Genomic DNA, 21,152 nt, shown 5'->3' on the forward strand with positions numbered 1-21,152 from the left:
AAAAAACCCTGCCTTGAACTTTCCACAATCACAGATTTCCAGAGTTTGGTGTTTCTCAATGACTCTTAATTTCCATAATGTCTACCTTGTCTTTATGATGTCTCTCCTTTGTGTGCCTGAAGAATAAATCTTTGCATAGATATCAATAAATGGTTACATTTCCTTTCTTTTTTAAAATTATTGTTTTAAAATGTTTTTATTTGCAAGCACACACACACACACACACACACACACACAGAGCGTGAGCGAGAGAGAGGGAGAGAAAGAGAGAGAGAGAGAGAGAGAGAATGGGCACACTAGGGCTTCCAGCCACTGTAAATGAACTCCAAACACATGTGCCCACTTGTGCATCTGGATTATGTGGGTCCTGGGGAATCAAACCTAGGTCCTTTGGCTTTGCAGGCAAGTGCCTTAACCACTAAGCCATCTCTCCAGCTCCTGTATCTAGTTTTTTTTATTTTTATTTTTAATTTATTTATTTGAGAGCGACAGACACAGAGAGAAAGACAGACAGAGAGAAAGACAGATAGAGGGAGAGAGAGAGAATGGGCGCACCAGGGCTTCCAGCCTCTGCAAACGAACTCCAGATGCTTGCGCCCCCTTGTGCATCTGGCTAACGTGGGACCTGGGGAACCGAGCCTCGAACCAGGGTCCTTAGGCTTCACAGGCAAGCGCTTAACCGCTAAGCCATCTCTCCAGCCCCTGTATCTAGTTTTAATTAACTAATTAATTGGTTATTTTTTTCAAGGTAGGGTCTCACTGTTGTCTAGGTTGACCTGACACTCTGTGGTCCCAGGCTGGCCTTGAACTCAGAGCAGTCCTACCTCTGCCTCCTGAGTGCTGGAATTAAAAGTGTGCACAACCACATATATGTATATAATCTTTATTTGGCCATATATATATGTATATATAATATTTTGATTTATTTATTTGCAAGCACACAGAGAGAGAGAAAGAGGAGAAAGGTCACACCAGGGCTTCCTGCCACTGCAAAAGAACTCCAAATGCATACACCACTCTGTGCATCTGGCTTTTTGTGGGTATGGGAGAATCAAATCCAGGTCTACAGGTTTTGTAAGCAAGTACCTACATTGCTAAGCCATCTCTCTAGCCCCTAGCTATAATTTTATTTTTACTTTTTAGAATTTATTTTTCTTTTTTTTTTTTTTTTTTTTGAGGTAGGATCTCACTCTAGACCAGGCTGACCTTGAATTCACTATGTAGTCTCAAACTCATGACGATCCCCCTACCTCTGTATCCCAAGTGCTGGGATTAAAGGTGTACACCACCATGCCCAGCTCCCCAGCTATAGTTTTTGTTTTTTTTTCCCCTGGGCTGACCTGGAATTCACTCTGTACTTTCAGGGTGGCCTCAAACTCATGGTGATACTCCTACTCTGCCTCCCGAGTGCTGGGATTAAAGGTGTGCACCACCATGACTGGCCCCAGTTATAGTTTTAATTGAGGCTGAAAAAAAATTTTTTTTTTCAAGAGACAAATCAAAGGAGAACTCTCTTATTTATTTGTTTATTTTGGTTTTTCCAGGTAGGGTCTTGCTTTGGCCCAGGCTGACCTAGAACTCACTCTGTAGTCTCAGGGTTGTGGTTAAGGCACTTGCCTGCGAAGCCTAAGGACTCATGTTCAACTCTTCAGATCCCATGTAAGCCAGACACACAAGGTGACACAAACATACAAAGTTGCACATGAACACAGCACATGTGTCTGGAGTTCAGTTGCACTGGCTGGAGGCCCTGATTTACCAATTCTCTCTCTTTCTCTTGTTCTCTCATTAAAGAAAGAAAGGCGGGGTGGGGTTGGAGAAATGTCTTAGCAGTTTAAGCGCTTGTCTGTAAAGCCAAAGGACCCAGATTCTATTCCCCAGGACCCAGGTAAACCAGATGCAAAAGGTGGTGCATGTGTCTGGAGTTCATTTGCAGTGGCTAGAGCCCCTGGCACACCCATTCTCATTCTCTTTCTCTCTTTGACTCTCAGATAAATAAAAAACAAAGCCAAACAAAAAACTAAAAAGAGCTGGGTGTGGATACCTGGGTCCTTAGGCTTCGCAGGCATGCGCCTTAACTGCTAAGCCATCTCTCCAGCCCCAAAAGTTTATTTTTTAAAAATAAATATTTTAAGCTAGGTATGGTGGCACGCACCTTTAAACCCAGCACTTGGGAGGCAGAGGTAGAAGGATCGCTGAGAGTTTTGAGGACACGCTGAGACTGAGACTACATAGTGAATTCCAGGTCAGCCTGAGCTAGTGAGACCCTACCTCGAAAAACCAAAAGAAAAAAAAAGAAAGAAAGAAAGGAAGAGAAAACTCAAGAAGCCAAGGCTACCTTCAGAGGTACATTGAATTTGAAACCTTTCTAAACCACTTGAAATCCTGTTTAAAAAAAAAAAAAAAAAAAGAGGATTGGAGAGATGGCTCAGCAGTTAAAGGCTCTTGTTTGCAAAGCCTGCCAGCCCAGGTTCAATTGCCAAGCACCCACATAAAGCCACACAAAAAGTGGTGCATATGTCTGCCATTCTTTTGCAGGCATGGAGACCCTGCACAACACACATTCCCCCCCACACATGTGAATAAATCTATGTATGTATGTATGTATGTATGTATGTATGTATGTATCTATCTATCTATCTATCTATCTATCTATCTATCTATCTATATTTGGTTTTTTCGAGGTAGGGTATCACTAGCTCAGGCTGACCTGGAATTCACTAAGTAGTTTCAGGGTGGCCTCGAACTCACAGTGATCCTCCTACCTCTGCTTCCCAAGTGCTGGGATTAAAGGTGTGTACCACATCACTGGTTAAAATATATATACATTTTTTTTTTTAAAGAAAGTTTTGAAAAAAGAAAGAAAGAAAGACAGTTTGTGGCCTGGAGAGATGGTTTAGTGGTTAAGAAGCATGTCTGTGAAGCCTAAGGACCAAGGTTTGATTCTCCAGTTCCCATGTAAGCCAGATGCACATGGTGGTGCATGGGTCTGGAGTTCATTTGCAGTGGCTAGAGGTCCGGGCGTGCCCATTCTCTCCCCACACCCCTGTGTCTCTAATAAATAAATATTTTGTTTATTTTATTTTATTTTATTTATTTGACAGGGACAGGCATAGAGAGAGAGAATGGGCACACCAGGGCCTCCAGCCAGTGCAAAAGAACTCCAGATGCATGTGCCACCTTGTGCATCTGGCTTATGTGGGTCCTGGGGAATTGAGCCTTGAACCAGGGTCCTTAGGCTTCACAGGCAAGCACTTAACCACCAAACCATCTCTTTAGGCCCTCTGATAAATAAATAAATAAAAATAAATCTTAAAAAAAAGAAAATTTTGGGCTGGAGAAATTGCCTAGCGGTTAAAGTACTCGCGTGCAGAGCCTAACCATCTAGGTTCAATTCCCCAGTACCCACAGAAAGCCAGATGCGCAAAGTGGCACATGCATCTGAAGTTTGTTTGCAGTGGCTAAAGGCCCTGGAGTGCCCATTTTCTCTCTCTCTCTTTCTCTCTTTCCTCTCCCCCCCCCCGCTTGCAAATAAGTAAAAATATTTTTAAGAAGAACGTTTTAGGCTGGGCATGGTGGCACACCTTTAATTCCAGCACTTGGGAGGCAAAGATAGGATTTTCCTCGTGGCTTTGAGGCTACCTTGTGTCAGTCTGAGCTAGAGCGAGACCCTACCTTGAAAAAACAAACAAGGGCTGGCTGGAGAGATGGCTTACCGGTTAAGAGCTTGCCTGTGAAGCCTAAGGACCCCAGTTCGAGGCTCGGTTCCCCAGGTCCCACGTTAGCCAGATGCACAAGGGGGCGCACGCGTCTGGAGTTCGTTTGCAGAGGCTGGAAGCCGTGGCGCGCCCATTCTCTCTCTCTCCCTCTATCTGTCTTTCTGTGTCTGTCGCTCTCAAATCAATTAAAAAAAATCCATTAAAAAAACAAACAAACAAACAAAAAAGAGTGCTGGAGAGATGAGATGGCTTAGTGTTTAAGGATCTAGGTTCGATTCCCCAGAACCCACATAAGCCAGATGCACGTGGTGGCGCGCATGTATCTGGAGTTTATCTGCAGAGGCTAGAGGTGCTGGAGCGCCCATTCTCTCACTCTCAAATAATAAATAAATAAATATACAAAAACATTTTAGAAAGGAAAAGAAAGGAAGAGACCGAGAGGGACAATGAATGAGAGCTGGGCGGGGATGGCTGCAGGTTGAATTTCCCGCCAAGCCCCGCCCCCAGCTCCCGGTTTCCCAGGTAACCGGTAAACAGACTCCATCTCCTTTTCCTGCCAGGCGAATGGAGTAGGGCAAGCAGCGGTGGACCGAGAGTCCGAGTGGAAATGTGTTCTTTCGTGAGGGCGGGGTCTCCCAGAGTTTTGCAAACTTCCCTAGAGCCCGTGAGGACACCCGAGGGGACATCTCCCTTGAGCCTGGAGGCTGGACTCCACCCCGAACGAAAGGATGACTCGGGAGACAGGAGGATCCCAGGGGGAACGAAATCTCCCACGGAGCTGGGGCTGGGAGCGGGACTTGGGCGAGATGACCCCAGATGGAGAGAGAGCGCCCTGGTGGGTCAATGTGAGGAGGGGGTGCCCTCACCAGAAACGAAGTCTCCACTGGGCCAGGGCCTTCAAGTGGGAGGATCCCAAAGAAAGACTATTCCTAGGACCCTCATGGGGAAGGGGCATCTGGCAGACGACAAGATCTCAGCCTTGCAGGGGACAAAAGCTCTGGGTGTGCCACCGGGCCGAGTGGGGTCAGAACATGAGTGTCGTCCAGCTCGGTGTCCCTGTAGAAGGACCACACAGCCTCCCCTGGGACCTGGGTGTGCAAGCCCCCTGGACGTGCACACCCCTGGGTGTTCAGAGAGCAGGAGGGGCCCTATGGCTGGTGGTGGCCCCGACGGGGTGGAGGCTTTAGTGGAAAAGCAGCCTGTTTTAGGTTTGGACCTCAGACAGGGCTCCCTGGACAAAGAGCCCACCTGCGTGGTGACGAAACCCTGCACAGAGGCAAGGCCTCCCGTGGAGGTGGACGTGGGGCTGCCGGCAGCTGGGGAGCCGGATGAAGGCACCAGGGCAGGGCCTCCGATGGACTCAGTGATAGGCCCACCCCAGTGCCAGTTTGCCCAACTCCCTGAAGAGAAAAAGGAGCCTGAGATCATGAAACTAGAAATGGACCACCCGTCCTGCATCAGACCTATATACGCTGGGAAATGTTTTGATCGGATGCCATGGTGGCCAAGCGTAAGTTTCTGTGTGTTTGTCCCACCCCCTCCCCGCTAGTATTTTCCCTAGAAAGTCTCTTTAGATGACGGGGCTAGAGTGATGGCTTAGCACTTGCCTGTGAAGCCTAAGGACCCAGGCTTGATTTCCCAGTACCCACTTAAGCCAGATGCACAAGGTGGCTCATGCACCTGGCGTTCTTTTACAGTGGCTAGAGGCCCTGCTCCGCCCATTCTCTCTTCTCTCTCTTTCTCAAATAAATAAAATATTTTGAAAGTATCTATAGATGATATTATTAAGATGGTATGGTGGTGAGACTTATTTGGGTTTGTGGAGACAAGTCACAAAGATGCCATTGAGGTTATATTTTTATTAATTAAATTTATTCTCAAGCAGAGAGGGGGACAGAGAGAGAGAGAGAGAGAGGAGAGAGGAGAGAGGAGAGAGAGGAAACCTGGAGCTCATTCTGTAGGCCAGGCTGGCCTCAAATTCACAGTGGTCCTCCTACCTCAGTGTTTTGAATGCTGGGATTAAAGGTGTGAGCCCCATGCCCACTTGTACTTGAACTCTTTAAAAAATTTTAAAATATTTTATTTATTTGAGAGAGAGAGACAGAAAAAGTCAGGCAGGAGAAAGAAAGAGAGAGGAGAGTGGGTGGGTAAGGGCGACCTTCTGCCACCGCAAATGCAATCCAGATGCATGTGCCACTCTGTGCATCTGGCTTTACGTGGGTACTGGGGAATCAAACCCAGGCCATCAGGTTTTGCAAGCAAGCACCATTAGCCACTGAGATATCTCTCCAACTCCTAATTTTTTTTTTTAATTCAAGAGTCAGAATTCTGGGGAGATGGCTTAGTGGTTAAAAGCACTTGCTTGAAATGCCTGACAGCCTAGGCTTGTGCAGTGGCACATGTCTGCAGTTCATTTGACACCACAGGAAGCCCTGGCATGCTCATGCTCTCCCTCCCTTACTCTCTTTCTTACAAATAAATACTTTTTTTAAAAAAGAGTCATATAGTATCAGGCATGCCAGGGCCTTTTATCACTGTACTGAAAAGCTGAACTCAGGCCATGAGACTTTGCAAGCAAGTGAGAGAAAGAATGGGCTAGGGCCTCTTGCCACTGCAAATGAACTCTAGACATATGTGCTACTTGATGTATCTGGGTTTATATGGGTACTAGGGAATTGAACCTGGGACCATCAGGCTTTGCAAGCAAGTTCCCGAGCTCTCTTTCTAGCTGAGCCATCTCTCTGGCCCACCTTGTAATTTTTTTTTTCTTTTTCTTTGGCTTTTTGTGGTAGGGTTTCACTCTAGTCCAGGCTGACCTGGAATTCACTATGGAGTCTCAGGGTGGCCTCGAACTCATGGCAATCCTCCTACCTCTCTCTCCTGAGTGCTGGGATTAAAGATGTGCACCACCACGCCCAGTTTTGTATCTTTTTTTTAAAAAAATATTTATTTATTTATTTGCAAAGAGGGAAAGAGAAAAAAATATGAATAAGCTCGCCAGGGCCTGTAGCCACTGCAAATGAACTCCAGACGCATGTACCACCTTGTGTAGCTGGGTTACGTGGGTACTAGGGAATCGAACCTGAGTCCTTAGACTTTGCAGGCAAGTGCCTTAATTGCTACACCATCTCTCCAGCCCACAAACTTTTTTTTTTTGCAAGGTAGGGTCTTGCTCTAGCTCAGGTTGACCTAGAATTCACTATGTGGTCTCAAGATGGGTTTGAATTCACAGCTATCCTCCTAACTCTGCCTCCCAAGTGCTGGAATTAAAGGCATGCACCACCAAGTCCGGCCCCACAAACATATGTATATATATATATATAACCATACATACACACACACACATATACATATATATATATTTTCACAAACATAGTTTTGAGAAATGAAAGACAAGTTGGACGATTAAACTGGGAAAGAATAGAGGAGAGGCAGGTCTGAGAGTGGGGTACTTAGGAGTGTCATGTTTAGCCCAGGTTGACCTCTACATTGTTATGTAGCCCAGGATGGCCTCAAACTCATGATCCTAAGATGTTGTGGGGATAAAAGACCTTGCACAGTGAAGCCAGGGCTTCTGTGGTTTTGTCTGGGTCTGCTGACTTCCTACCTTTGGGACTCCTGGCGTTCTTCCATCTTGACTCATTTTGCTTTCTCGTTCTGTCACTGGATTTCCCCAGGTGCTCCCATTTCTCTGTGCCTGCTTCCTGTTTCTGGAGTGTTCTGCAGGTTTGTACTCCTGATCCTATCTCTCTCTCTCACACACACCCCAGTTTCCAAAACAGATAGTTCTAGAACCTCTATATCCATCACAGCTCACACCTTCCTCCTTTCTTTCAAAAGCTTATAGTTAATGCCAGGCATGGTGGCACATACCTTTAATCCCAGCATTCAGGAGACATAGGTAGGAGGAGTGCTTTCTGTGAGTTCAAGGCCAGACGGAGATTCCACAGTGAATTCCAAGGTCAGCCTGGGCTACAGCAAAACCCTACCAAGAAAAATAAAAACAAACAAATGAAAACAATTTAATTAAGCCTGGGGAAGTGGTGCCACACCTTTAATCCCAGCAGTCAGGCAGAGGTTGGATAATTTCTGTGAGTTCAAGGCTAGCCTGGGACAACAGAGTGAGCTCCAGGTCAGTCTGGGCTACAGTGAAACTCTACCTGAGATGGGGGTGGGATGGGTGGCCGGGTGAGGCAGAGAAGAGTTGCTAAGCAGCTAGAAATGATGGGGTATGCCTGCAGGTGCCTATCATGCCAGCACTCTGAACACTGAGGCCAGAGGAAGGTCACCTTGAGTTCAAGGCCAGCCTGTGCTACAAAATTAGACCTCCTTCTCAAAAAAAAAAAAAAAAAAAATCAAAAGTTTTGCATTCAGGGACTTTGTAGCTTATCTCCTGGGAGTGCTGAGGGAGGGAGGGAGACACAGGTCATCTGGGCACCAGGATGGTTCGAGGTGCTGCTCAAAGAAGCTGTTGGGTTGCAAATTGTTAGAAATGAGTCTGGGCAGCTTAGTGATTAAAGTGATAGCCTGAAAAGCCCAAGGTCCTAGGTTCAACTCCCCAGAACCTGGTGGCACATGCTTCTGGAGTTTGTTTGCAGCAGCTAGAGGCCCTGGCATGCCCATTCTCCCCACCCCTGTCTCTCAAATAAATAAATATTAAAAAGAAAAAAGAAAGAAAGGAGTCTGGGGTCCTAGAATGACCACAAAAGCCACAGCACATTGGCAAGGCCATGCTTCCTTCTGCAGAAGGGCGCTTGCTCTCAGCTCAGGCAAGCAAGCCTGCCCAACAGGAAGTCCCCTGGGTATTTTATCCCAGTATTTTGTCCCCTGTTTCACTCTGATTGATCAGAGCTCATCCTCGAAGCTTCACGTTGATTGGTTAAAATATTTAAAAAAACCCCACAAGGTGCAGTTTCTAGGGGAAACCTAAAAGAATGAAAGCTTGAGGGACTTTTTGTCAAATACAGAAATAGAACCTTTGGGTTGTTAACTTCTGGTCTCAAGGAAAGCTTGACATTCTTCCACAATTGAGTTTCTCTTTTTAAGCTTTCGACAGAAAGCACAGCCCCCTTTCCCTCTCCCATATTTCTTATTTATTTATTTATTTATTTTGGGTTTTAGAGGTACAATATCGTTCTAGCCCAGGCTGACCTGGAATTCACTATGCAGTCTCAGGGTGGCCTGTAACTGATGGCAATCCTCCTACCTCAGCCTCCTGAGTGCTGGGATTAAAGGCGTGCACTACCATACCTATCTTATTTATTTATTTTTATATTTTATTTATTTTCAAGGAGAGAGAGAGAGAAAATGGGCATACCAGGTGCTCCAGCCCCTGCAAACCAACTCCAGATGCATGCGCCACTTTGTGCATTTGGCTTTACATGGGTACTGGGGAATTGAACCTGGGTCCTTGGGCTTCCTAAGCAAGTGCCTTAACTGCTGAGCCATCTCTCCAGCTCCTCTCTCATATTTCTTACAAAGTAAAGGTATTCTCTGATGAATCCATGAGGGCCATCAGACCATTCCATCTGTTGAAATAGCCATTGGTCCATAGACACAGAGGTTCAAGTCTATAATCCCCATATTTGGGAGGTAGGGACAAGAGGATCAGAAGTTCAAGGTCACTCTTAGCTACACTAACAGTTTGAGGCCAGCTTGGGCTACGTAAGACCTGACTCATTACTCTCCCCCACTTACACATTAATTGGGATGGAACTAGCTCAGCAGAGAAATTTTCTAATAGTGGCCTGACAAGAGATTTTTGGAGAGTTCTTCAAAAACCACAAAGAGCTGGAGAGAAGGCTCAGATGTTAAGGCACTTGCCTACAAAGTCTAACAACCCGGGTCTAGTTCCCTAGTTCCCAAGTAAAGCCTGATGCACAAAGTGGCACATGGGTCTGGAATTTATTTACAGCGGCTAGAGGGCTTGGCATGGCCACTCTCTTTCTCTCTCTCTGCTTGCAAATAAATTAGTAAAAATATTTACTTTAATAAAAGCCACAACGAAGGGGCTGGAGAGATGGCTTAGTAGTTAAAGTGCTTGCTTGCAAAGCCTAAGGATCTGAGTTCAGTTCCCCAGTACTCAGGTAAATCAGATGCACAAGCTGCCTCAAATGCGTCTGAAGTTCGTTTGCAGTGGCTAGAGTCCCTGGTATGCCCATTCTCTCTTTCTCTCTGCCCCTCGTTGTCTCCCTCAAATAAAATACATAAATAAGCCGGGTGTGGTGGCACATTCCTTTAATCCCAGCACTCAGGAGGCAGAGGTAGGAAGATCGCTACCACAGTTCGAGGCCACCCTGAGGCTGCTACATAGTGAATTCCAGATCAGCCTGAGCTAGAGTGAGACCCTACCTCGAAAAACCAAAATAAATAAGTACAAAATAAAAATAAACAAATAAATAAAATATTTTAAAAAACCCAAAGATTTTGGGTAAAAAGAGTCGCATATATGTGTGTGTGCTGGGATTTGATCCTGGACAGGCAGGCTCTGCAAACAAGTGCTTTTGCAAACCACTGAGCCATCTCCCTAGTCCTAGAATGAATCTTTTTTTTTAAAAATTTTTATTAGCATTTTCCATGATTATAAAAAAAAATCCCATGTTAATTCCCTCCCTCCCTCCCCCTCCACTTTCTCCTTTGAAATTCCATTCTCCATCATATTACCTCCCCATCACAATCATTGTACTTACATATATACAATATCAACCTATTAAGTACCCTCCTCCCTTCCTTTCTCTTCCCTTTATGTCTCCTTTTTAACTTACTGGCCTCTGCTACTGAGTTTTTTCCTTCTCACGCAGAAGCCCAATCATCTGTAGCTAGGATCCACATATGAGAGAGAACATGTGGCGCTTGGCTTTCTGGGCCTGGTTTACCTCACTTAGTATAATCCTTTCCAGATCCATCCATTTTTCTGCAAATTTCATAACTTCATTTTTCTTTACCGCTGAGTAGAACTCCATTGTATAAATGTGCCACATCTTCATTATCCACTCATCTGTTGAGGGACATCTAGGTTGGTTCCATTTCCCAGCTATTATAAATTGAGCAGCAATAAACATGGTTGAGCATGTACTTCTAAGGAAATGAGATGATTCCTTCGGATATATGCCTAGAAGTGCTATAGCTGGGTCATATGGTAGATCAATCTTTAGCTGTTTTAGGAACCTCCACAGTGATTTCCACAATGGCTGGACCAGATTGCATTCCCACCAGCAGTGTAGAAGGGTTCCTTTTTTCCACATCCCCGCCAACATTTATGATCGTTTGTTTTCATGATGGTAGCCAATCTGTGAGATGAGATGGAATCTCAATGTAGTTTTAATCTGCCTTTTCCTGATGACTAGTGACGTAGAACATTCTTTTAGATGATTATATGCCGTTCGTATTTCTTCCTTTGAGAATACTCTATTTAGCTCCATAGCCCATTTTTTGATTGGCTTGTTTGATTCCTTATTATTTAACTTTTTGAGTTCTTTGTATATCCTAGATATTAATCCTCTATCAGATATATAGCTGGCGAAGATTTTTTCCCATTCTGTGGGTTGCCTCTTTGCTTTTTTCACTGTGTCCTTTGCAGTGCAAAATGTTTGTAATTTTCTGAGGTCCCAGTGATTAATCTGTGGTTTTATTGCCTGAGCATTTGGGGTTGTATTCAGAAAGTCTTTGCCAAGACCAATATGTTGCAGGGTTTCCCCTACTTTTTCCTCTAGCAGTTTCAGAGTTTCAGGTCTGATGTTAAGGTATTTAATACATTTGGACTTAATTCTTGTGCATGGCAAGAGAGAAGAATCTATTTTCATCCTTCTGCAGATACATATCCAGTTTTCCCAACACCATTTGCTGAAGAGGTTGTCTTTTCTCCAATGAGTATTTTGGGCATTTTTATCGAATATCAGGTGGCTATAGCTACTTGGGCTTACATCTGGGTCCTCTATTCTGTTCCACTGATCTACATGTCTGTTTTTGTGCCAATACCATGCTGTTTTTGTTACTATGGCTCTGTAGTATAGGTTAAAATCAGGTATGGTGATACCACCAGCCTTATTTTGGTTGCTCAGTATTATTTTAGATATTCGAGGTGTTTTGTGATTCCAAATGAATTTTTGGATTGTTTTTTCTATTTCCATGAAGAAAGCCTTTGGAATTTTGATAGGGATTGCATTAAATGTGTAGATTGCTTTAGGTAAGATTGCCATTTTCACAATATTGATTCTTCCAATCCAGGAACAGGGGATGTTTCTCCACTTTCTAGTGTCTTCTGCAATTTCTCGCTTGAGTGTTTTAAAGTTCTCATTGTAGAGATTCTTTACTTCCTTCGTCAGGTTTATTCCAAGGTACTTTATTTATTTATTTTTTTTGATGCAAATGTGAATGGGAGTGATTCTCTGATTTCATCCTCTGTGTGTTTGTTGTTAGCATATATGAAGGCTACTGATTCTAGAATGAACCTTGAATTGGATTGCAAATGGAAGAATCAGTGGAAACTCATGATATATGCATTAGTATGCATATGTATAGGTATAAGTATATGCATATATGTATATATATATGGCTCTACACACATCTGACTAGCCAGAATAGTAGAGAAGTAACATAAATGCAACATAAATGTGGGAGCATGTTCATGCTTGCATTTCCTGACCATCCTTGTGTAGTATCCAGGGGCAATGTCTGTGGAGCAGCAGTCAGTATGACAAGATCCATCCCCCCTCCTTTTCTGTTGTTTTTTGAGGTAGAGTCTTAGCTCCAGTACAGGCTGACATGAAATTCATCACGTAGTCTCAGGCTGGCCTTGAGCTCACAGGGCTCCTCCTACCTTTGCCACTCTAGTGCTGGGATTAAAGGCGTGGACCACTACACCTGGCCCCTTTCCCCTCATTTATTTATTTTATTTGAGAAACTAAAAAAGAGAGAGGCAGATAGAGCGAATGGGCACACCAGGGCCTCCAGCCTCTGCAAATGAATTCCAGATGCATGTGCCGCCTTGTGTACCTGGCTTATGTGGGTCCTGGGGAATCGAACCTAGGTACTTTGGCATTTAGGGCAAGTGTCTTATCTGCTAAGCCATCTCTCCAGCCCCCCTTTTTTTCTGTTTTAAAAAGGGCTGGAGAGATGGCTTAGCAATTAAGGCACTTGCTCAAAAAGCCAAAAGACCCAGGTTTGATTCCCCAGGACCCACATAAGCCAGGTGCACAAGGTAGTGCATGCATCTGGAGTTCATTAGTGGTGGCCAAAGGCTCTAGAGTGCCCACTCTTTCTCTCTCCTTATCTGCCTTTCTCTCTCTCTCTTACAAATAAATAAAAATAAAATAAAGTAATTAAAAATTATTTATTTGCAAGGAAGGGAGAGAGAGAGAGAGAGAGAGAGAGAGAGAGAGAGAGAGAGAGATAGACAGAATGGGCTTGCCAGGGTCTCTTACCACTGCAAACAAACATCAGATGCATGTGGAAAAAAAATGTAGACCTTCCTCTTTTTAATTTTATTTACTTATTTATTTGACACACACACACACACACACACACACACACAGAGAGAGAGAGAGAGAGAGAGAGAGAGAGAGAGAGAGAGAGAGAGAGAGAGGGAGAGAGAGAATATGGGTCCTCCAAGGCATCTAGCCACTGCAAATGAACTGCAGATGCATGTGCATCTGGCTTTGTATTGGCTCCTGGGGAACCAGATCCAGGTCCTTAGGTTTTGCAGGCAAGTGCCTTCATCACTGAGCAATCCCTCCAGCCCAATAAATAAAAATTTTAAAGTAACTTTTTTGGATGGTGGTATCACCATACCTGACTTTAACCTATATCACAGAGCCATAGTAACAAAAACAGTATGGTGCTGACACAAAATCGGTTACATAGATCAATGGAACAGAATAGAGGACCCAGATATAAGTCCGGGCAGCTACAGCCACCTGATCTTTGACAAAAGTGCCAAAAATACTCATTGGAGAAAAGATAGCCTCTTAAATGGTTCTGGGAAAACTGGATATCTATATGTAGAAGGATGAAAATAGATCCTTGTCTTTCTCCATGCATAAGCATTAAGTCCACATGGATCAAAGACCTTAATATCAGACCCCAAACTCTGAAACTGCTAGAGGAAAAAGTAAGGACACCTTTCATCATATTGGTGTACACAATAACCTTGTGAATATAACTCCAGTTGCTAAAGAAATAAAACCACTAATCAACCACTGGGACCTCATGAAATTACAAAGCTTTTGTACAGCAAAAGACACTGTGAATAGAGCAAAGAGACAACCTACAGAATAGGAGAAAATCTTTGCCAGCTATACATCTGGCAGAGGATTAATATCCAGGAACTAAATAATAAGAAATCAAAAAACCCAATTTAAAATGGGCTATGGAAATAAACAGAGTTCTCAAAAGAAGAAATACAGATGGCCGACAAACATCTAAAAAAATGTTCTACATCCTTAGCCATTAGGGAAATGCAAATTAAAACTACTTTGAGAGCCAGGCGTGGTAGTGCATGCCTTTAGTCCAGTACTCAGGAGGCACAGGTAGGAGGATCACCATGAGTTCAAGGCCACCCTGAGACTACATAATGAATTCCAGGTCAGCCTGAACTAGAGTGAGACTCTACCTTGAAAAAAACAAAAACAAAAACAAAACAAAAAAAATGACTTTGAGATTCCATTTCACTCTTGTGGCTATTATCAAGAAATCAAATGACAATAAATGCTGGTGAGGATTCAGAAAAAGAGAAACCCTACTACAATGTTGGTGGGCATGCAATCTCGTCCAGCCATTGTGGAGGTTCCTGAGACAGCTAAAAATAGATTTACCACATTACCAAGCTAAAGCACTCCTAGGCATATATCCTAAGGACTGGTCTCACTACCTTAGAGATACTTGCACATCCATGTTTTTCTCTATTCACAATAGCTAGAAAATAGAACCAGCCTAGATGTCTCTCAGTTGATGAGTGAATAATGAAGATGTGGTACATTTATACAATGGAGTTCTATTCATCGGTAAAGAAAAATGAAATTTGCAGGGAAATGGATGGATTTGGAAAGGATTATACTTACTGAATTAACCCAGGCTCACAAAGCCAAGTGCCGCATGTTCTCTCTTATATGTGGATCCTAGTTACAAATGTTTCGACTTGTATGTGAGTGGGAATAAAACTCAATAGCAGAGGCCAGTAAGCTAGAAAGGGGATATAAGGGAGGGAGGAGAGGGGGAGACTTAATGAGGATGGTATTGTATATATGTAAGTAGAAGAACAGATAGATTATGAGGGTTAAGATCTAAGTGAGGTTGGGGCAAGAGATGGAGTAAAGGAAAAGTGGGGAGAGGGTTAATCAAAATCTAAGAGGGTATGAATAAGTCATATAGAAACTTACTTTTTTTGGACAATGCTGCATACAAAAGCCATAGATTGTTACTGGAAAAATTTCAGTGCCAGGGATGGATACCTTCCAGTGAGTTGTTGGCCAGGGAGATCCCTGATGCCCCAAAACATTACAGGTCATTGCTAAGGCCCTTGGTTTCCCACCAGGAATAAATGGTAAGACCCTGTTACTGAAGACTCCACATATTTGGGCAGCAAGGTCACTGAGAAGTCCTGCTGGAGCTGAGTTGAAATCCTCTTTCCTATATGCCAGCTGACAGAAAGCTGGAAACACATGCTAAATGCAGTTCCATGGGAGGGAGAAGTCATCAGTGGAGATAAACAAAGGTGGACTCTGCAAGCCTTAAGTTTACCAGACAGGTCAAATGAGCCAACAGGTGCAGCAGTGGCATGTCTGTGATGGGGGCAATCAACCTGTCTGTAACTGGACTGGAGGCCGGCTCCATGGGAGGGAATATATCCCTGATACTAAAAACCTACAACAGGGTAGTCATGAGCCCTAGGGGTGTAACATCTGCTGCTGTCTGGCTAAATGTATATATTATGCTCACCAAACTGCCTGATAAGCACTTCTCTTAATGTTCATACCCTTACATTAATGCTACTCTCACTTTTGGTTAGAGAAGCTTCTCTTTTCAGATGGTGACCTTGGGATGACTCATCTGTAGCTAGGATCCACATATGAGGGAGAACATGTGGCACTTTGCTTTCTGGGCCTGGGTTACCTCACTAAGTATAATCCTTTCCAGATCCATCCATCTCCCTGAAAATTTCATAATTTCTTTCTTTTATTTTATTTTTTGATTTTTTGAGGTAAGGTTTCACTCTACCTGGAATTCAGTATGTATTCTCCGCGTGGCCTTGAACTCAAGCCAATCCTCCCATCTCTGCCTGCCTCCCAAGTACTGGGATTAAAGGTGTGTACCTCCACACCTGGTTAATTTCATTTTTCTTTTTTTTCTCAATTTTTATTTACATTTTCCATGATTATAAAAAATATCCCATGGTAATACCTCCCCCCCCCGCTTTCCCCTTTGAAATTCCATTCTCCATCATATTACCTCCCCATCTCAATCATTCTACTTACATACATATATATACAATACCAACCTATTAAGTACTCTCCTCCCTTCCTTTCTCTTCCCTTTATATCTCCTTTTAACCTTCTGGCCTCTGCTACTGAGTTTTTTCCTTCTCACGCAGAAGCCCAATCATCTGTAGCTAGGATCCACATATGAGAGAGAACATGTGGCACTTGGCTTTCTGGGCCTGGGTTACCTCACTTAGTATAATCCTTTCCAGATCCATCCATTTTTCTGCAAATTTCATAACTTCATTTTTCTTTACCGCTGAGTAGAACTCCATTGTATAAATGTGCCACATCTTCATTATCCACTCATCAGTTGAGGGACATCTAGGCTGGTTCCATTTCCCAGCTATTCTAAATTGAGCAGCAATAAACATGATTGGACATGTTCTTCTAAGGAAATGAGATGATTCCTTCGGATATATGCCTAGGAGTGCTATAGCTGGGTCATATGGTATATCAATCTTTAGCTGTTTTAGGAACCTCCACAGTGATTTCCACAATGGCTGGACCAAACTGCATTCCTAACAACAGTGCAGAAGGGTTCCTCTTTTTCCACCTCCCCACCAACATTTATGATCATTTGTTTTCATATGGTAGTCAATCTGACAGGAGTGAGATGGAATCTCAATGTAGTTTTAATCTGCCTTTCCCTGATGACTAGTGACGTAGAACATTCTTTTAGATGATTATATGCCATTCGTATTTCTTCCTTTGAGAACTCTCTATTTAGCTCCATAGACCATTTTTTGATTGGCTTGTTTGATTCCTTATTATTTAACTTTTTGAGTTCTTTGTATATCCTAGATATTAATTCTCTATCAGATATATAGCTGGCGAAGATTTTTTCCCATTCTGTGGGTTGCCTCTTTACTTTATTCACAGTATCCTTTGCAGTGCAAAATCTTTGTAATTTCATGAGGTCCCAGTGATTACTCTGTGGTTTTATTGCCTGAGCAATTGGGGTTGTATTCAGAAAGTCTTTGCCAAGACCAATTTCATTTTTCTTTACCGGCGAATAGAACTCCATTGTATAAATGTGCCACATCTTCATTATCCACTCATGAGTTGAGGGACACCTAGGCTGGTTCCATTTCCTAGCTATTGTGAATAGAGCAATAAACATGGATTTACAAATATCTTTAAGGAGTGTGACGAGTCCTTAAGATATATGCCTAGGAGTGATATAGCCATGTTGTATGGTAAATCTATTTTTAGTTGTCTCAGGAAACTCCACTCTAATTTTCACAATGGCTGTACCAGTTTACATTCCCACCAACAGTGTAGAAGGGTTCCCCTTTTTCTACATCCTTGCTAGCATTTATTGTCATTTGTTTTCTTGATGATAGCCATTTTGACAGGAGTGAGATGGAATCTCAAAGCAGTTTTATTTTGCATTTCCCTGATGGCTAAGGAGGTAGAACATATTTTTAGATGTTTGTAGGCCATCTGTATTTCTTCTTTTGAGAACTCTGTATTTAGTTCCCTAGCCCTTTATTTATTGATTTATTTATTTAGGTTTTTGGAGGTAGGTTCTCATTCTAGCCCAGGCTGCCTTGGAATTCACTATGCAGTCTCAGGGTGGCCTCAGACTCATGGCAGTCCTCCTACCCCTGCCTCCCGAGTGCTGGGATTAAAGGTGTGCACTAACATGCCCAGCTTATTTATTTATTTGAGAGCAAGAGAAAGAAGCAGATAGAGACAGAGAGAGAAAAAAAGAGAAAGAAAATGGGTGTGCCAGGGCCTCCAGCTGCTGTAAACAAACTTCAGGCACATGTGCCACCTTGTGTGTCTGGCTCATGTGGGTCCTGGGGAAGAAAACCAGGTCCTTTTGCTTTGTGGACAAGCTCCTTCACCACTATGCCATCTTTCCAGCCCACTTAAAAAAAATTTTTTTTTAAAATTTTTTTACTTATTTGAGAGCGACAGAGAGAGAGAGAGAGAAAGACGCAGATAGAGAGAGAGAGAGAGAACAGGCACTCCAGGGCCTCCAGCCACTGCAAACCGAACTCCAGACGCATGTGCCCCCTTGTGCATCTGGCTAATGTGGGTCCTGGAGAATCAAGCCTTGAACCGGGGTCCTCAGGCTTCACAGGCAAGCGCTTAACCGCTAAGCCATCTGTTCAGCCCAGCCCACTTTTAATTTGGGTTGTTTGATTTCTTATTTAGTTTTTTTGTGTTCTTTGTGTAACCTGGATATTAATCCTCTGTCAGATCTATAGCTGGCAAAGGTTCTCTCCCATTCTGTAGATTGCCTCTTTGCTCTATTTACAGTGTACTTTGCTGTACAAAAACTTTGTAATTTCATGAGGTCCCAGTGGTTGATTAGTGGTTATTTCCTGAGCAACTGGGGTCATAATCAGAAAGTTGTTGCCTATGCCAATATGTTGAAAAGTTTCCCCTAATTTTTCCTGTAGCAGTTTCAGAGTTTCAGGTTGATATTAAGGTTTTTGATCCACTTGAATTTAATTTTTGTGCATGAAGACAGATCAGGATCTATTTTCATCCTTCTACATATAGATATCTAGTTTTCCTAGCACCATTTTTTGAAGAGTCTCTCTTTTCTCCAATGAGTATTTTTGGCATTTTTGTTTAAGATTAGGTGGCTATAGCTACCCAGACTTACATCTGCGTCCTCTATTCGGCTCCTTTGGTTTGTGTGTCTGTTTTTGTGCCAGTACCACGCTGTTGTTACTGTGGATCTATAGTATAGGTTAAAATCAGGTATGGTGATACCACCAGTCTTATTTTTGTTGATCAAAATTGTTTTGGCTTTTTGAGGAGTTTTAGGCTTCCAAATGAATTTTAAGTTTGTGTTTTCTATTTTTGTGAAGAATGCCATTGGATTTTTTTTTTTTTTAATGGAACGCTTCATGAATTTGCGTGTCATCCTTGCGCAGGGGCCATGCTAATCTTCTCTGTATCGTTCCAATTTTAGTATATGTGCTGCCGAAGCAAGCACTGCCATTGGAATTTTGATGGGGATTGCCTTGAATGTGTGGATTGCCTTTGGTAAGATTAACATTTTCACAATACTGATTCTTCCAATCCAAAATCATGGGATGTCGTTCCATTTCCTAGTGTCTTCTGCAAGTTCTGTCTTGAGTGTTTTAAAGTTCTCACTGTAGAGATCCTTCACTTTCTTGGTTGGGTTTATTCCCAGATACTTTATCTATTTTTTGAAGCAATTGTGAATGGGAGTGATTCCCTAATTTCATCCTCAGCATGTTTGCTGTTAATATATAGGAAGGTTACTGATTTCTATATGTTTATTTTATATGTTGATATGTTGCTAAAAGTATTTATCAGATCTAATAGTTTTCTGGTAGAGTTTTAGGGTCCTTTAGGTATAGAATCATATCATCTAAAAATAATGATAACTTGATCTTTTCCTTTCTAATTTGTATCCCTTTATATAAACATTGTTATTTATTTATGTTTATTTGAGACAGAGAGAGAGGGACATAGAGAGAAAGAGAGAGAATGGGTACACCAGGGCCTCTAGCCACTGCAAACAAACTCCAGATGCATGTGCCACCATGTGCATCTGGTTTACATGGGACCTGGAGAATTGAACCTGAGTCCTTAGGCTTTGAAGCCAAGTGCCCTTAATGGCTAAGCCATCTCTCCACTCTCCCTCTTTTTTTTTCAGTTCTTGTATCCCTTTTATGTTTGCCTCTTGCCTTATTGCTATGGCTAAGACTTCCAGTACTATATTAAATAAAAGAGAGGACAGTGGACAACCTTGTCTTGTTTCTGATTTTAGTGGAAAAGTTTCAAGTTTTTCCCTATTTTGTATTATGTTGGCTGTAGGTTTGTTGTAAATAGCCTTTATTATGTTGAGATATGTTCCCTTTATTCCCAGTTTCTTTAGGACTTTTACCATTAATGGATATTGGATTTTGTCAAATGCCTTTTCTGCATATATTGAGGTAATCATGTGATTTTTGTTCTTCAGTTCATTTACATAGTGTATTATATTTATTGATTTGTGTATATTGAACCATTTGTGTATCTCTGGGATAAAACTACTTAGTTGACATGCATGATTTTTTTGATATATTGTATTCTGTTTCCCAATATTTTGTTGAGAATTTTTGCAGCTATGTTCACGAGCAAGATTGGTTTGTAATTTTCTTTTTTTTTTTTGTTCTGTCTTTGTCTAGTTTTGGTATCATGGCAATGCTGGCTTTGTAGAAGGAGTTTGGTAGAATTCCCTCATTTTCTATTTTACAGAAAAGTTTGAGAAGTATTGGTGTTAGTTCTTCCATGAAGGTCTGGTAAAATTCCCCAGTGAGTACATCTGGGCCTGAAATTGTTTTAGTTGGGAGATTTTTTTTTTTTAAAGCATTTAAAAATTTTTATTTATTTGCAAGCAGAGAGAGAGAGAGAGAGAGAGAGAGAGAGAGAGAGAGAGAGAGGGAACAGACAGAGAGAGAATGGGCATGCCAGGGCCTCTAGCCCCTGCAAATGAACTCCAGACACATGCGCCCCTTGTGCATTTGGCATATGTGGGTCCTGGGGAATTGAACCTGGGGTCCTTAGGCTTTGCAGGAAAATTCTTTAACCATTAAGCCGTCTCTCCAGCCCTAGTTGGGAGATTTTTTTTTTTTTTTATAGCTGCTTGGATCTCCATACTTGTTGCAGATCTATTTAAATGGTTAATATCATCTTTTTTTTTTTTTTTTAGGCAGTTCCTTACTCTAGCTCAGGCTGACCTGGAATTCACTATGTATTCTTGGATGGCCTCAAACTCATGGCCATCCTCCTACCTCTGCCTCCTGAGTGCTGGGATTAAAGGTGAGTGCCACCACGCTGGGGCATTTATCTCATCTTGATTTAATTTTCGTAGGTCATATAAATCAAGGAAATCATCCATTTATTTCAGACTTTCAAACTTAGTGGAGTATACATTCTTAAAGCACGTCCATATGATTTTCTGAATTTCATTGGTACCTGTTGT

At 42.6% G+C, this 21,152-nt stretch overlaps 1 protein-coding gene and 1 non-coding gene across 2 annotated transcripts in view; one reads left to right on the forward strand and one right to left on the reverse strand.

Annotated features, from left to right (window-relative positions):
• Window positions 1-4,326: 4,326 nt before the first annotated feature.
• Window positions 4,327-21,152, forward strand: part of Efhb (EF-hand domain family member B) — a 71,510-nt gene continuing 54,684 nt past the window's right edge. The window contains exon 1 of the mRNA XM_045135660.1: window positions 4,327-5,229. Within this exon, the coding sequence (XP_044991595.1) occupies window positions 4,327-5,229 (903 nt within the window). The remainder of the gene's footprint in view (window positions 5,230-21,152) is intronic.
• On the reverse strand, window positions 19,045-19,151 carry LOC123455495. The gene has a single exon (XR_006633956.1). It is a non-coding gene; the product is annotated as a U6 spliceosomal RNA (small nuclear RNA).

The sequence above is a fragment of the Jaculus jaculus genome, chromosome 16 (genome assembly GCF_020740685.1).
Source record: "Jaculus jaculus isolate mJacJac1 chromosome 16, mJacJac1.mat.Y.cur, whole genome shotgun sequence".
Classification (NCBI taxonomy): domain Eukaryota; kingdom Metazoa; phylum Chordata; class Mammalia; order Rodentia; family Dipodidae; genus Jaculus; species Jaculus jaculus.